This window comes from Aphelocoma coerulescens, chromosome 5, assembly GCF_041296385.1.
Source record: "Aphelocoma coerulescens isolate FSJ_1873_10779 chromosome 5, UR_Acoe_1.0, whole genome shotgun sequence".
Classification (NCBI taxonomy): Eukaryota; Metazoa; Chordata; class Aves; order Passeriformes; family Corvidae; genus Aphelocoma; species Aphelocoma coerulescens.
In genome coordinates, this window is record NC_091019.1 from 44707180 (window position 1) to 44722357 (window position 15178).

The 15178-nt window shown below is 40.9% G+C and overlaps 1 protein-coding gene across 5 annotated transcripts in view; it reads left to right on the forward strand.

Annotated features, from left to right (window-relative positions):
* The window catches only part of TTLL5 (tubulin tyrosine ligase like 5), a 133623-nt gene that overhangs the window by 67061 nt on the left and 51384 nt on the right, over positions 1–15178 (forward strand). For 4 of the 5 annotated variants that reach the window (XM_069017919.1, XM_069017920.1, XM_069017921.1 and 1 more), the window contains one exon: positions 8982–9136. The exons of the other annotated variant lie outside the window; for it this stretch is intronic. In XM_069017919.1, coding sequence (XP_068874020.1) covers positions 8982–9136 — 155 coding nt within the window. The remainder of the gene's footprint in view (positions 1–8981; positions 9137–15178) is intronic. 5 annotated transcript variants of the gene reach the window in all.

The following is a 15178-nucleotide window of genomic DNA, read 5'->3' on the forward strand; positions in this document are numbered from 1 at the left end:
TTTGCTGGGCCGTTGATCTGAACTGACCTTTTACAGTGAAGAACATGTGCTATGCTGCTGCTTCCATATTTATAAGATTTTCTTCGTTACATTGCTTTACTGTAGTCAAGCTAAATATTTTCATTACAGTAAGTGGTCTACTGAGACACTTATGAGGAACTCAGTATCCGAAATTGGTGATTTCCCTAGTTATGTCAATCAGATGATTGCTAATTATTTTTACAAAGTGATGATGTCTTTGTCAGTGTGTGTAGTGTAGCGGTTAACGGTGCATGTTAACAATACAGTTTTTCAATTTCCTGAAGTTTTCTTGTTCAGTTTGCCCACTGCCTCACATGAGTTTAAAATGGCAACAGTACTGTTGGGGAAACAAGGCAGGTATATTGGTGGTGAGTTGTGGAATGATGCCTGAAGATACAGTTCAGTAAGCCCATTTCATTGCAGAGGGACTTAATTTTCTTTCTTGCTTTGATTTGTGACATAGAGATCTTACTGGCTACTTTGTGACTTCTGGACAGCTGAACTAAGAGGGGTTTTCTGCCTGTACCTGCTGTAAGCCATTGGTCTTTCCCGATGGACAGATGGATGAAGACTGACCAAAATAATCCAAACTACTTTTCCTTCTGTTCTGTTCCATACCAGGCTTCAATCCTAAAGTCTTTATTTCATGTGTGTTTAGAATAAAATTTTTCCATGTGTTTGCATTGCAGGCCTTTCTGTAGGGGGGACATTAAAATACACAGCATGGGTGTACATCCAGAGCCAGGTGGCTAGATCCTGGATGCATATGAGTGTTTTTCTTTGTGAATAGCATGCTTCTTCTCTCTGAAGTACACTGTAAGGTAAAAATTTTTGTGCAGTGTTGTATCTGTGTGAGGTCCCTATCACTGTCTGGTGAGGGGGGGCTGCAGTTGATATCTAGCAGGCTGTAGTACTTCATAGTTATTAATGCTAGGGAACTGAAGAATGTGTTGAATTGGCCAGCTTGACCAAGAGGAGGAGGAAGAGAAGGAGGGGAAACCTGGTGAAAGCTCTGACTCTGTGTGTGGGAGAGTGTGAGATTTCAGGTCCCAGCTATCATCAGGAATAGCTCCAATTTTTGCAGCCAGGGAGTTTAATCACAGGGATAACATCAGACCACCCAGGCAAGGGCTATACAGAGCTGCCTCCTTCTCTGCTATGCAGCCAGTCAGTGCCCAAGATCCAGCAGCCAGGATTCCTGCAAACATACTGACATTGGAGATCCACTGGAGGATGGGGCACTTGTCTTACTCTACATTTTTCATTTAGACAGAAGGTGGAAATGAGCAAGAAGCAGATGAGTTTACGAAACCTTAGCACCAGGGAGAGGAAGTGAGTAAGAATTAAACAGAGCATTTTACAGTGTTCCAGAGGGACCCTGTGTGTGCTACGGGAATCCCAAAATAGTGAGCTTCATCTTAACATCAGCTACAACAGTGTCGGAAGCCACACCACTCCTCGTTTACCTGTCTTAGTTACACAGTGTGGTACCCTCGCCTGCCTTGCCCTCAACAGAGCAAACTACCAGTCTGCCAAAACGCACTGTACAGGTCCCAGTGGGCATCAGCTCTTTCCTGGCACAACAAGAGCATTAAATTTAGGGTACAGCGAATACAGAAATTTGGTGAGGCTATTTTCTGCACTGAGGAGTTTTGGTTTTTTTCAGTGATGATCCCTTGCTTTGACTCAACCCACTTTATCTGAGTCTTAGTCAGTTTTATTTTCTTTATGTAACCGTTTCTTTGGTTTTTACCCCTCCACTGATGGAGAGAAAGGGAAGTGTAAAGAAAAAAGGCATCTTACTGTAATTAGTAAGAGGAGCAAGAAGCAGGCAATCGACTCTGAGGGGCATTTTTCTTTCTTCTTTCACACACCTCTGGACTGCTGAATCTTCTCACTCAAGCTGTTCACACAGGAGCTGGAATTACTTTTATTACTACTGATTTGTAGCAGCAGCCGTAGTAATATAACCAGTTGGTCTCAGCAGAGGTTGTAGGAAGTGAAAATATCAATGTAGCTTCTGCAGTGCTCATGTTGAACTCTTTCTGCTCTGAGGCTCCACAGGGAATAGAAGCAGAGGGTTTTGTTATGATGCAGCAACATCTGCAGATAGTCACTAAACAGGCCAGTCTGAGCAGCTAGGTCTCATGTTATGGGAAAGATTACACCCTGATCATCAAACTTTTGGCAGGATTGTGCCTTGTAAAAATCACTCCCACTGGAAGTTTTGAGGCAGAGAGTGTCTAAATGAAAGCCTGACTTTTTCAGGAGAGGGAAGAGGGGGGAGTTCAACCATCCACAGCAGCAGCACTAACTTGGGTTTTCTTTTTTCCTTGTTAAATGGATGCATATGCTGGAGACACTACAAAGGAATTTGCAAGTTTGTCAGGTTTCCCAGGAATGTCTTTGGCAGGTCTTTGTCTGGAACGTTTTCTGGAGACTGGAACACTTGTGCTCTGTATGCATATGTATATCCTGTAAGCTGGTAAGCTCAGAAAGCAAAGAAGGAATGTCACAGGCCTTTGGCCAGATCAGCCTTGGTACACACACAGATTTCACACTTCCCAGCCTGTTAGCCCCAGTTCTTCCCTCCTGGCCAGTTGTTATTGCAAATTCAAATCTGTACATAAAATGAAGGTGCTTTAGTATGGGGTTCAGTCAGCAAGATGGCCTGGGTAACAGAAAGGTGGTTCTAGAAAAATCTATTTGTGTTGCATGATTTCCTCATGGAATTTGTAGTGGTACGTTTTGTTACGCTCTTCAGACAGTGGTTGTATGTGCGTGTCTTATTTGTGATTTGGGGTTTCCTTTGCCTCTTAAGAGGCAGGTTAAGATGGTGTGATTTTTTTCTTTTCTTTTTTTTTCTCCCCCATACTGGGGTAGCCTTTTGGATTCCAGTATCTTGATGCATTAAGGAAGGCAGAGCAGCTGGACTGTTTCCAGTAGTACTGGCAGACTTGCAAGCTGCCTTAGACCAAGTCATGCTAGCCTGTGCTAGATGGCAGATGTACCTGGGAGCTCTGTGGTAAAGCCAGGAAAATGCAACATGCACTAGGGAGAGAACAGGTTAACAGTGAGTATTTATATTGTTGTAGCATCTAGTCAGTCATCTCCGAAGGCTGAAGGAAGAAAAATAACTGAAAGAATACAGCAAATTTTTTTCTCTCCACATGGCAAATTCTTAGCTCTTCCCTTCTGTTAAAGATTTCATGGATCTTGAAAGCCTCAGGGGTATCTGTGTTTGAGGTAGGCTTGGCAAGTGAAAATACAGTGACTGTGGAAGCCAGGTAATGAAAGAAAAAGCACGTTTCATTTGCAAGCTATTGGATAAAGATGGCACTGCTGGATGAACAATAAGTAATAAAATGGAGAATTAGGGATTGACTGAAGGGTCTTGAAGGATTCAAACTGGATAAACATATGGATACATATGTTTACATGTGCTTACATATGCATATACAGAACATATGGGTAAAAACAGATCGAAAGGCAAAGGAGAGCACACTACAGATGAGACATTTTGCACCTTTTCAGTTTTCAAGTGGAATGGTTCCCTCTTTGAGCTTACGATACAGTGTCATCTTGTCCTGTCTGACACATCAAAACTTAAGGATTCTGGTTTGATCCTAAGGCAGAGGAGTAGTGATCTTACGTGTATCTTATCATGATTCTTGTCCAATCCTTCTTTAAGCAAAAAGGTTTCTCAGGAAACAGTTTATTCATATATGCCTTTGTAATCTGTTGATAGGGTACATTGTGCTGAAAACTTTGTCTCCTGTTTCTGTGAAAATTTTATCATTTTGAAGGTTTTTTTGGAAGAGACAAAGTAGGCCTATGGTTACTGCATTCTTTTGGCATATCTCAGGCTTGACATATGAAATAATAGCTTGAGCTCTGGACCCCTTTTCCTCCTCATCAGTCAGAAAGATCCAAATGGAAATGTGAGATGTGTGAACTGGGAAGGATGCAGTATGGCTCCAAGTAAGAGAAATTATCTTTAGACTATGTGTATCTGCAATCTTCACCACTTTTTAGGCAACAGGATCTGACTGGCTTCTGCCAGAAAAGTGTTAAAACTGCCAGCTGGAGAGGATCAAGTGGGCAATTTGTAGCGTATTGCTTGTTGTAGCACGTTGACCAGTGAAATTTTGGATTTGCTGTTCAGGATGTTGGTAATGAAAATTTAAGTCACTTTTTCACTGCCTGCCAAGAGGGGCAGAGTAATAACTTCTAGTGGTGATGTGTCCCTGTTCACCCTGGTTGACTCCTACAAACTAGCAAGAGAAGCATTCAGGTGGCTTTTCCTGAGTCCATGGAGGCTGATCTGCAATACTGGATATTATTATTTTCTTTTTCTGATTGTTGTTATTCATGGCTTTAGCTTATTTGAACCATTAGAGAAGATCAAAAAGAAAATACTTTATTATAGAAAAAAGATTATTGAATATGGCAATGGGAACTCTTGAAGGACTAGTATAATGTAGATCAGAAAAGTGAAAGACATTAAGCTCTTTGTCTGACTCTTGCTTGTGATTTCTTAGTACTATACAGTGGATCTTTGTCTGTAGGATACTATTAACTGGTAGCAAATTCTATCCTAGAGGTTTTTATTCCTATCTGTACTTCAAGAGTTCATATTTCATATTGAATTTTTAAAGCAGATTAACAAAAACAAACCCCTCAACTCCTATGTTCAGCACTTCGGAGTATCGTTCTGTGTTGTGGCCTTGCTTTCAGTCTTAAATTTCTTCAGAAATAAATTTTGCTGAATAAAGCGTGACCACGGAGATCAAGTCTTTTAAGTGTATGTGTCATATTTAAGTGTATTGCAGTCATAAACTTACCTTGTAACATTTAAAAATAAATGTTAAAAAGTATTTCAGCATTATGCAATAATTTATGTTTTGTCTTATTAGCATTATATTGAAGTAAATATAACAGTACATATATGTACTTTTTCTAATACAGATCTCTATTGATACGGCTGTGACAACCCACGTGTTCTTCTCCCCTCCTCCCATTTCTTCATGTTATATTATAAGTAGAAGTACATCAAGTGGGTTCTTTTGCTTCCATGAGAGCTTTTGGGGATTTACTATACCATGGCATTCTCCTGTCAGCATGTTTGTTTCAGTGTCTGATATCTTTGCTGTCCCAATCAGTTTAAAAATTGGAGCAGAACTTTGTGAATCCTTCTGTTATGAGAGATACTAGCTGTGTATTGTCTTGCCTTTTACAGGCTCCACAGAGAACATAGAGATGTGACAATGTGAAAATTGGGATGTTTGAAGTGTGCAGTGCAGCCCACACAGGTCTCCTGTCATACTGTCATTGTCAGGAAAAATACTCTGAACTCCATCACTGCTAATGAAAATCGGGAATCTTACCAAGCAGGAGAATTTGAACCCACCTTAGTGCAACTCAGTTTGAAAACTAATTTAATTCTTGTAGATCCACACCAATAACCAACTTCTCTGTTGAGCCCCACTAGCCTTTCTTTGTTTTGGAGAGATTTTTTTTGTTTGTTTCTACTCCATTACTACTATTTCTGAAGCTATAAGCTCTTCTATATGGATATTTTGGTCCTGGTGCTCTACATTACTTTCTACACCTAAGTACCAACTGATTTGCTGCTAAGTGTTTGCCTCTGTAAAGGGAAGAATGCAGTTCCGTCAGGTGCACAGGAAGACTAGAAAATGAAGCCACTGCTGAGCACAGATGTGTTGGGAGTGCCTCAGTAATCCTCCAACACAACATCCTGGACAGCTAATTATAGCAGCTGAAATGTCTCAAAGCATGGCACAGTAACAAGCAGTAACACCCATCTGGGTGGGCTGGCTGCAGCTAAACCTTATATTCTTGCTGGTGTTCTCTCTCTCTTTCTGAATCCTTTGCCTGTTTTTAATCCTGCTGTAGTTTAAACACCTGTCTATCTGGAATGTGTGAAATGTCCCTATTACCCATGCTAAGCTGTTTGCTCACCTGCTTTGCTTAAAAAGACAGCTTTCAAATAAACAATGACACAGTATTAACAAGGAAAGCATGTCACAGTAATAGAGCAGGACTGAGGTGGTAATTCGTCAGACTAAACGGTTCTCGGCATCAAGATGATGAGGAGAGAAAATTGGATGACGTCATCTTCATTTCACACATTGGATGTGTTAGCAAAGTTGTGATCACTGTTGCTGACAAGCTAAGAATTGTATATAACCTATTTTATTTACCATGCTGCTTTCTGTGTTTGCATCATTTACCATTCTTGCTTCTTTTCAGACAATAAATTCTTTGTGACCAGCAACTGTCATTGTTAGGTATTTGTATAGTGCCTGGCACAATTAGAACTAAATCGAATTTGAAGCTTTCTGTTACTGCAATGAAGATTCTTTAAAATTTAATTAAATTCTCCAGAACACAGCAACATTAAGGGATGAAGTAGAGGCTCCAAAATGACACCTAATACTGTTTTCCATATAAGGTGGATAACACTACCCATTACTAAGCTTGCCTGATAATGTCCCACTGTAAGATCTTGTCTTAAATTGCTTATAATGTTCTGAAACTTTATTCATTTGAATTAATGTTTTCTGTGCTTACTGTTCAGTTCTCAGAACACTTCAGGCAAGGTGAAGTATTCCAGCCAAAACCAAGGCTGGATTAAAAAAATATTTTGTGCATTTTAATATCTACAGAACTTTTCTTTTACATCTCTTCATCTCCCATGCTTTGAAATAGCAATTTGGAATTTAGAGTTTTGTCCAAGCTTGATTGCAGATTAACTGTTTGAAAAGCTTCAGGTGAAATATACTCAGCAAGACCTGCTAGACCTCTCAGCTTCCTGAAGGTTCCCTCCACACTGAGGATACTAAACTGAATTTCTCTGTATTTGCACCTCTAGTGTACTTTGGTTTGAGCTTCTGTTCTCCTGTGTTTTCAGTAACCTGGTCCATGCTGAGTTGAGGACCTGTCTGACTTGACTGCAGAATGAGTAGGAATTCTGCCAGGGTGTGGAGAACAGCTAGGATATGGAGCCTGTGAAATTTGTATCTGGACATAATTTAGGAGAGGACACTGAGAACCATTCAGATGGAAGAACAGAAATGGATGGAGTGGTAGTGTGGTAAATGTGGTCCAGTGAGCAGCCCTCATTCAAGGACTGGATGAACAAAGAGGGTGGCAAAAGGAGAGGTCAGGGGAGGGGAATAAAACCAGAACTACTAGGATATAGGACATGTGAGAAACCAAGAACGGAAATGTGGAAAGACCGATCAAGTAACTACTCCTAGGGAAGGTTCCAGACCTGAAATGGTGTGAGTCAGGGGCCAGAAGTAGTGGGAAAGCTAGTGCTGGAAGTCTGTAGGAATGAAACTATACTGAGGAAAACAAGGAGAATGACACCTGAAATGCAGAAGCTGAGACTGACTGTGTGAGAATAATGACACACAGATGAGGAGCAAGAATGGGAAAGGATAGAGCTGAGAAGGGGTGAGATGAAAGTGGCTCCTTTTGGAGAAGTGGGCAGAAGCCTAGGGTATAACCACTATAATTTAATCCTGTCCAGGCCTTGAAGTAGGAATTCTGAACTTAAAAAATGCTTAGGTGCCTTGTACTATTAAACCACAGGAGGGACAACTTACTTTGTTGTCAATGACAATGTTCATGATCCAGAGTTTAGCGAGAGGACTGTCTGTAGTCCTGAACAAGCCCATTTTAAGAATGAGTGTAGTGTATTGCAATGAAGATGGTATGTACTTGTTTGAGTAATTGTGCACAAATTCCGTTAAAAGAGCGTTGTTAAGCTATGCTTAAGTCACACTTTAAGTGGCTTAATAAGCACCACCTTTGAGATGTGGAGCAGATGCAAGGCTAGTTCTTAGACTCTTCTTTCTGTGTCCTGTGTCTCATTGGCTATATGCCTTCCAAATGCCATAGAAGTGAGGAGGGACAATACAGGTAAGACTTGTTTGCCATATGATCCTAATCTTTGTGCAGAACCTGATGTTTTTGCTGCTCCTAAAAAGTAGCACGTGATCGTGTAATTTAAGGTAGCTGTATATCAGGGCTTGACTGGGAGGCCTTTGCAAAGTTGGCTTTTCAACCTTTGTATTATTTTATTACTTTTTTTTTTTTCAAAATGTAAGCTGTTATACTTCTGTAATAGATCCGTTGCATTATGTATTTTTTCAGTACATCAGCAGATAGGGCCTCCTTGCACGGTTTGATCTTTCAAGAGTATAAGCAATGCAGGAAGAATGCTTATGGAAGGAAACAATGAAATACATGTTACATGCTTAAAAACTCATAGATTTTAGAGCTTGATATTGCAAACATACACCTAACATAACTTTTCTGTGTTTACTTGTGTGAACACACAGTGCTTTGTAAGTGGTTGTGTGAGAAGTTTCTTTAATATGTGGTTGGGTTTTGGTTTGAATTTTATATCCAAGGTACATATGTTTTTGGGTTGTGCTTGGATGTTTGTGTAGAGAGGGGTAGAGACAGGACAGGTGCATAGGGTTGGCTTACTGACACAGCTCACAACAACTGGAGAGATACTCTGGTCTCTGCTCAGTGTAATACGAGCTTCTAGCTTTTGATCAATGCATGTGGAGTGCATTTTTCACATGGGAGGAACTTTCTTACTTTGGGATTTTTGCCCCATCTTTGTCCTTTTCCTTCTCTGTTCTTCTATGAATGGCAGGGTTGTAATTTTCATGCTGGTCTCTGAATTCATCTCAGGCATGATGGATCTTGGTGTCATCTCTCACTGCTTTATGCAACTAGCACAGTGTTTTTGCATTTGAAAGTTTTCCATTTTCAAACAGTTTCACTTCTCTTAGTACATACTCTATCCCATTTACTTAGTGATACATTTTTCTCTTTTCTTGGCATTTAATTGTTTCTGATAGTTTGTTTGGGTTTGTTTTTGTTTTGTTTCTTTTTTTTTTTTTTTGCCTCTTCAGTTAACAAACCTGGACTTGGCAAGTGGAGCTATAAGCAAGGGGAATGCAGCTGCCCCACAGAGCTACTGGTCACCACTCAACAAAAGAGGGCCTCTGTGGCCTGTTAAGTCAGATACTCATAGAGATGACAAAAGATCTGTCTCTTCAGCAGTCAGGTAAGTTAAAATTGCTGCTCTAGCTTTTTGAAGAAGAATGCAATGCACTCAGGAGCTCATTTGTAATTTGTGTTTGGCTTCTTGCTCAGATGCAGGAGCATGTCTAGAGAAGGGCAACATCGCTGGTGAAGGGTCTGGAGCACAAGTTTTACGTGAAGCAGCTGGAGAAGCTGAGGTTGTTTAGCCTGGAGAAGAGGAGTCTTGGGGAGTGGGGGGTTACACTATTGCTCTGTACAACTCCCTGCAAGGAGGTTGTAGTATGTGTTGGTCTCTTCTTGCAAATAACAAATGATAGGACAAGAGGAAATGGCCTCAAGTTCCATCAGGGGAAGTTTAGACTAGATATTAGGAATAATTTATTCACCAAAAGGGTTGTCAAGCCTTGGAACAGGCCACCTAGGGACATGGTGGAGTCACCTAAGAGTTTTTAAAATGTGTAGGTGTGATACTTAGGGACATGGTTTAATGGCACACTTGGTAGTGTTAAGCTTAACAGTTGGACTTGAGGATCTTAAATGGAGGATCTTTTCCAGCATGAGCAATTCCATGATTCTAACAGCTTAGTAATGGTTCTTCTCAGGTTTAGAAACTAGCCCTATGAAAATAGCTGTATTCACAGAGCTGTCAGGTTCATGGTGAAATAAGGGCATAGATGAACATAGTGGATGAGAGGGAAATGTCTGTTTCTCTTTGATCATTTCCCGTCCCTGCATCTGTAAGTTTAGGTTTGCTGGCATTGAAACATATGCAGAATGCAAACTTTGACCTGATGCTGCAAAAATCTCCACTAAGTCCTCATCTTCATGCTTTTTCTTTGAATATCAAGTTTAGATTGTCCAAAGAGCAGTATTTATCAGAGTTTCTTTTCCAGATGTCTTCTTTATACTCTATATTAATTTTGGACATTGGAATTTATATTTATGGCTTATACACTCATGGGAATCAGGGCAGAGGACTGATTTTGCAGTAAAACCATTCTTCCTGTGGTTCAAAGAACAGCAAGATTTACTTGCAGGAGTCTGAATCTTGGAAACTAGGAACAAGGCAAACTTGCTGCAGTAACCAGGCTAGAATACAAGCCCAGGACTGCTGGAGATCTGAGTTCTTCCTTTCCACTCCAGTAGATAATATTGATTCCTTTGCCTAAGCATTCATTTTTATCTTTTAAAACAGAATAATGAAGCAGAGCTTCTCCAAGACATGAGTTTAGGTCTGGAAAGCACTGCATACATTAAAATACTGTTCTTATCACTGGTGCCTGAATGATACTGGAAAATAGAGGGAAGCGAGGAGAGGGAGAAACACAGTGCAGAAGGCATGTGATATGAGTGCTCATCCTTCCCCAAATCTTCAACAGGAAGATTGTAATGGGATTTGGAAAGCTCAAGCAAAATTGTTCTTATTTCACCAGTCACTACTTTTCATCCTGCCTAAAGAAGAGGAATGTGAGAAATGAATTCCTGGCCTGTTTCTGTTCCAGCACAATGTTTGCCTCAGGGGTTTAATGTTATTGAGAGAAGTGGTGGTGTTTCTGCTTTTGGACTTCATCCAGGCAAGCTATTACCTAATCCAAATAAAGAACCTATCCAACAGGTGTGAACTGCCTTCCCCTCCTACATGGCTTGGGAGAGCAGCAGAATGCAGGCTGTCCTAGAGCTTCCGTTCCTTTTTCAGCTCTGTTTGCACTTCTGCATGGGCTCACAGACATAGCTGCACACCCCACCACTACTGCCCAAAGCTCCATTTTGAATGACTTCCAGGGCTGTGCCTCATCTAGCATTGTGTGCATAGTTTAATGCTTTTAGTTAAAGTTTCTGTTTTGAGCAGCAATCTGAAAATACTTCAGAATTTTCCAGTCATAATTGATAGAAGATTCCATCTTCAAACCTTTTATGAGTCATTTAGTCTTTCACTACTTCAGTTGCTTTGTTTTTATCCTCAGAACAAGAGTCAGAAAGATGCCTTAAGATTCCCTGTTGAGTTATTTTATCTTCTTGGCTGCTTTTATCAAATGGCCGAAATACTGGGAGTTAAGAGTTTTATGTAAATCTGGAAATGAAAAAAAAAATTATTGAGGCAGTGCTGGATTAGTTGGTCTGTGAACTTGAGTTTAATGAGAGAATTCCAAAAGGAATATCAAGGTTATGATATGTGGAGATGGCTATCTTGTATTGTAAATGCTTTTTTGCTGCTTGATTGTTACATTGGAGCAAGCAATTCATAGAGGGTCATCTGATGGGTGTTAGCCTGTGCTCAGTGCTGGCTGACTGAAGGAAAGCTTCCTGTTTTGTTCCATTAAGATTCTCGTCTATCAGTTGCAAAATTCAGCAAGGATGGAAATGTTCTGTAAATGGGTCTCTTATCTGGCTTGCACTTGGCTCCAGTTCAAACATCTGTCTCTGAAGTGCAGTCCTCACAGTTTTTGTATGGCTCTGTGGTAAATCTGCTGCTGAAGGTTGTTAGAAAATTTTGGTTTGATGCTTGCAATTTGTAGGATTCAGGCTATTCTTTTAGGCAAATCATCTATCCCTTTAATTCCCACTCTCCCAATACTGACTTAACTAAATGTATCTCAAAAGAAGTTATCCCTTCTTTTGTTAATTCCTTTTCTTTGCATGAGATGAGGTGACAAATTAGTAGAGTACTTGCCAAAAGGCAAAGGAGGTCTTAGGTTTATAATAAAGAGACAGGGGACAGTTCTGGATATGTTAAAATGTTATTTTAGAAATCTGCGCTGCTGTGCATTTTGAGATTTTTTTTTTTGTCACTTTCTGTAAGCATTGGCACCATTTTCACTCAAATGGTGGCCTAGCCTGTTGCTGCACCTCAGACAAAGAAGCCTGCAGGGCTGCAAAAGAGGTGAAATATTCCAAGTTGTGTGTGGCCTTACTTCTAACTACTGTGACATGACTGTCAACCTCTGCCACATTTGCTGCAGACCTGCCTTTGTTGCCCTCTATATCAATGAAGTTATGCCAAATCTGTTCTCTCCTTCTTTAATCCCAGTCCTGTCTCAGTGCTCTATCTCAGTTCTCAGCTTCTCACTCAGTCCATCGGGCAGGATTGTCACCCCTTCACCTCATGCTGTAAAGGCACTAAGTGTGATTACGTGTTTTGTAGTAGAGTTACTGAAGATTACCATATATAGTTTTTATCACAATTTTAGTAATGTAACCTAAGGACCACAACCATGAAAGTGATTCCTCATTATCCAGTGAAACTATGAGTCAGCTGAAGCCAAGACCATACTAGAACTGCTCTTGAAAAAGCATTCTTGGTTGTATAATAAAGGTAAAAAATCAGGTGTTTAACAGAATGAAGCTTGTTGATTCAGAACACAAACTAGCTTTTAAGTACCTGTTAGCAAATAGCTGCATAATCCCTAGTTGTGAGGACAGTAGATGGAGGTTAGTAGAGGCTTCTGGCACTGGAATTTGCAACTGCTATGCCACTTGTTTTTTGAAAAAGACAGTGGATTTCTTCTCCAAGAATTACTTGGGCTCTGCAGGTCACTAAATCTCTAAGACCTGGACCAAAGCTAGCAAGAAAGATTTTTATTTTTTTTTTTTTTTCCCTAGCTGGTACAGATTTCTGTGTTTTCAGTGGGCACTTTGGATTCAGCAGCAGCCATCTTTGCTCATGTTCATCTTGTAGAATTCATAGGGGCAGTAAGTTGGCAAGAATTCAGCAGTGAAATGGTCAGTGTTATCTCAGATCTCTGTTTCATTAGCTTCTTGCTGTTTCATAACATCGATCTCAAACCTGAAGACTGACCACACACTTCTAAACTGCTCAGCGTATTTTTTCCTTGGATTTTCTGACAGACTTATCTAATTTGGTTAGGGCAGGCAGGCAAGCTTCCTTGTCATCAGTCAGAGGGTAGAATGGCAGTCGAATTTATATTACAGAGCCTGTGAAGGGCTACTGCAGTCAGAGAAAAGGGAATTCTCTTCTCCTTGTGTCTGAAATACTTCTTAGCTCATAATTTCTGCCAAGGTGCTTAGGTTTATCAAGAAATGATGTTTTGTTTGTAGACTGTCTACTCTGGTTTAAATTATATAAACACATGCTTTTTCAATTTTCTGATCTGAAGGGGTTTTAAGTGTAATTTACTGTGGTATCACTCTCATTGATAGTAATAGCAACAGCTCTCAGGGCTTCACAGGCTGTGTGCACATACCTGCTGTCTGTCCAGGTTCCCAAACAATCTCTGCTTTGTGTTTTTTCATTTTTACTTTTCATTGCCTAGAAGTATCAAATAGGGTGGGAAACCAGAAGATGCTGACCAGACATTTAGCATCTCAGATGCTTCTGGGTCACATTGCATATATTTACAGCTCATGTACAAATCAACAGTGTGGGTGCAGGAAATCCGGTATACTACTTAAAAAGCTTCCTGTGCTTGCTCTAATAGAAACTGTGTATCAATTTTTATGCCAAAAATTCTACACAGCAAAATGATTGTACACTCTGCTCTCTTGCACACCCCAGCTCATGAACTAAGATTGCTGTGCTGCATCCCCTGACAGACAGTCTCCCAAATCAGGACCTTCCTTTTAATTGCTGGCCTTCCTTAACCTGGGCTGGGTAGTGGATACTTTATGTCCTCCTTCCCCACCTAGTGCCTCCTACTGCTTCTTGCCAATTTTACTGCTAGGGGTACATGTGCTATGTGTTCTAGGTTTCAGATGCTCTGATCACACCAAGTATGTATCCTTTGGACTTGGGGGGAAGAATCCCAGGTCTGTTCTGAGAGTTTTCTCTGAGCTGGTGTATTTGGCTTCTCTAGTTTCACTGAATCTTTGAGTGTTCCCAGAAAGACCCCAAACAGCAATCACCAGCTAATTATAGTTCACTGGTCTCAATCCTTTGTGTCAAAGGGGCAGTTTGCTGTGTTTGACATGAAGGGAAGGTGAAAGTGGCTTTGTTTCCTCAGTTTTTAATTTAAATTTTGGAGCTGTGGAATGTAAAATAAGAAGTCACACTTGGACCCTGACTGGCTCTGAAGAGCAGTGAGAAGAGGGAGACTGAAATAGACAAAAGATGTGAAGGGTGATTCTTGCAGGGATAGAAGGGTGAGTAGTTGATGGGACAGTCTTGCTTTTTTTGCAAGACTCTTGAGCTAGGCTGGGGTAGGCTTAGCATGGCAGAAGCAGCATGGTATTGCAGTAGGGGCTGTGGGAGAGAGTTAACTATGTATGGGCTTGCAGCTAAAAGTAAGGACAAGAGAATTCCTAGGGGTCTTGGCAGCTAATGCCAAGTTTTTATAAGAATGAATCTCTTTCTCTGTGTTACATGTGTTGCCTTGTAGTTCTGGGTTGATGATAACTTTATTCTCTTCCAAATCATTTTTTCAAGCTCCCTGCAGTTTCTTGCAAAGTGGAGGCTACCTGGTGGCTCTCCGGTGCTGCATTTGCCAAGTGTTCAGAGCCTATTTGTTTGCACAGCATCTAGGTGTAAGGTAACTTGGAGGCTGTGTGGCACTGATGCTTTTGGAGAAAATGAAGGGAGAAAGCAGCAAGCACTGAGTGTTATACAGTGGGCCCTCAGTTCAGTTTGCGCAAACTGCAGTGACCTTAACACCTCTCTCTCTAAGCAGTACAGAAGTGCCAGAGCAGCAGCAGCCCAACAGCACTGAGTCCAGTCCTGTGCTAGCATAGCCACGTCTGTTCCTTGTTCCCACAGTGCCTGTTCTCTTCTCTTTACCTTGATGCCTGAATTCAATTTCTTTATTGGAGGTGGAGGAGTAATTGAGGGTGGGTTCAGTGATTTTTCTGTGACTTCTGTCTACGTCGCCTCAGCAGCCCTGTCATGCTGATTCTGCCTGTGGTCCTTGAGAGGCAGCATTTCTGAGAGCTCTGAATTTGGGGTTTTTTACTTCCTGCTCAGAAGAGGTTTGAGGAGAGGAGGTGCAAACTACTACCTGGGTAGCTGTACATTTTTGCAAGTCATCCCATTTCTAGTTTGTGCATGTTCTTCCTCTTCATGTGCATCCATGCATATTTGTGCCTGTAGCCGCTGCCTCAACAGCCTCTTGCCTTT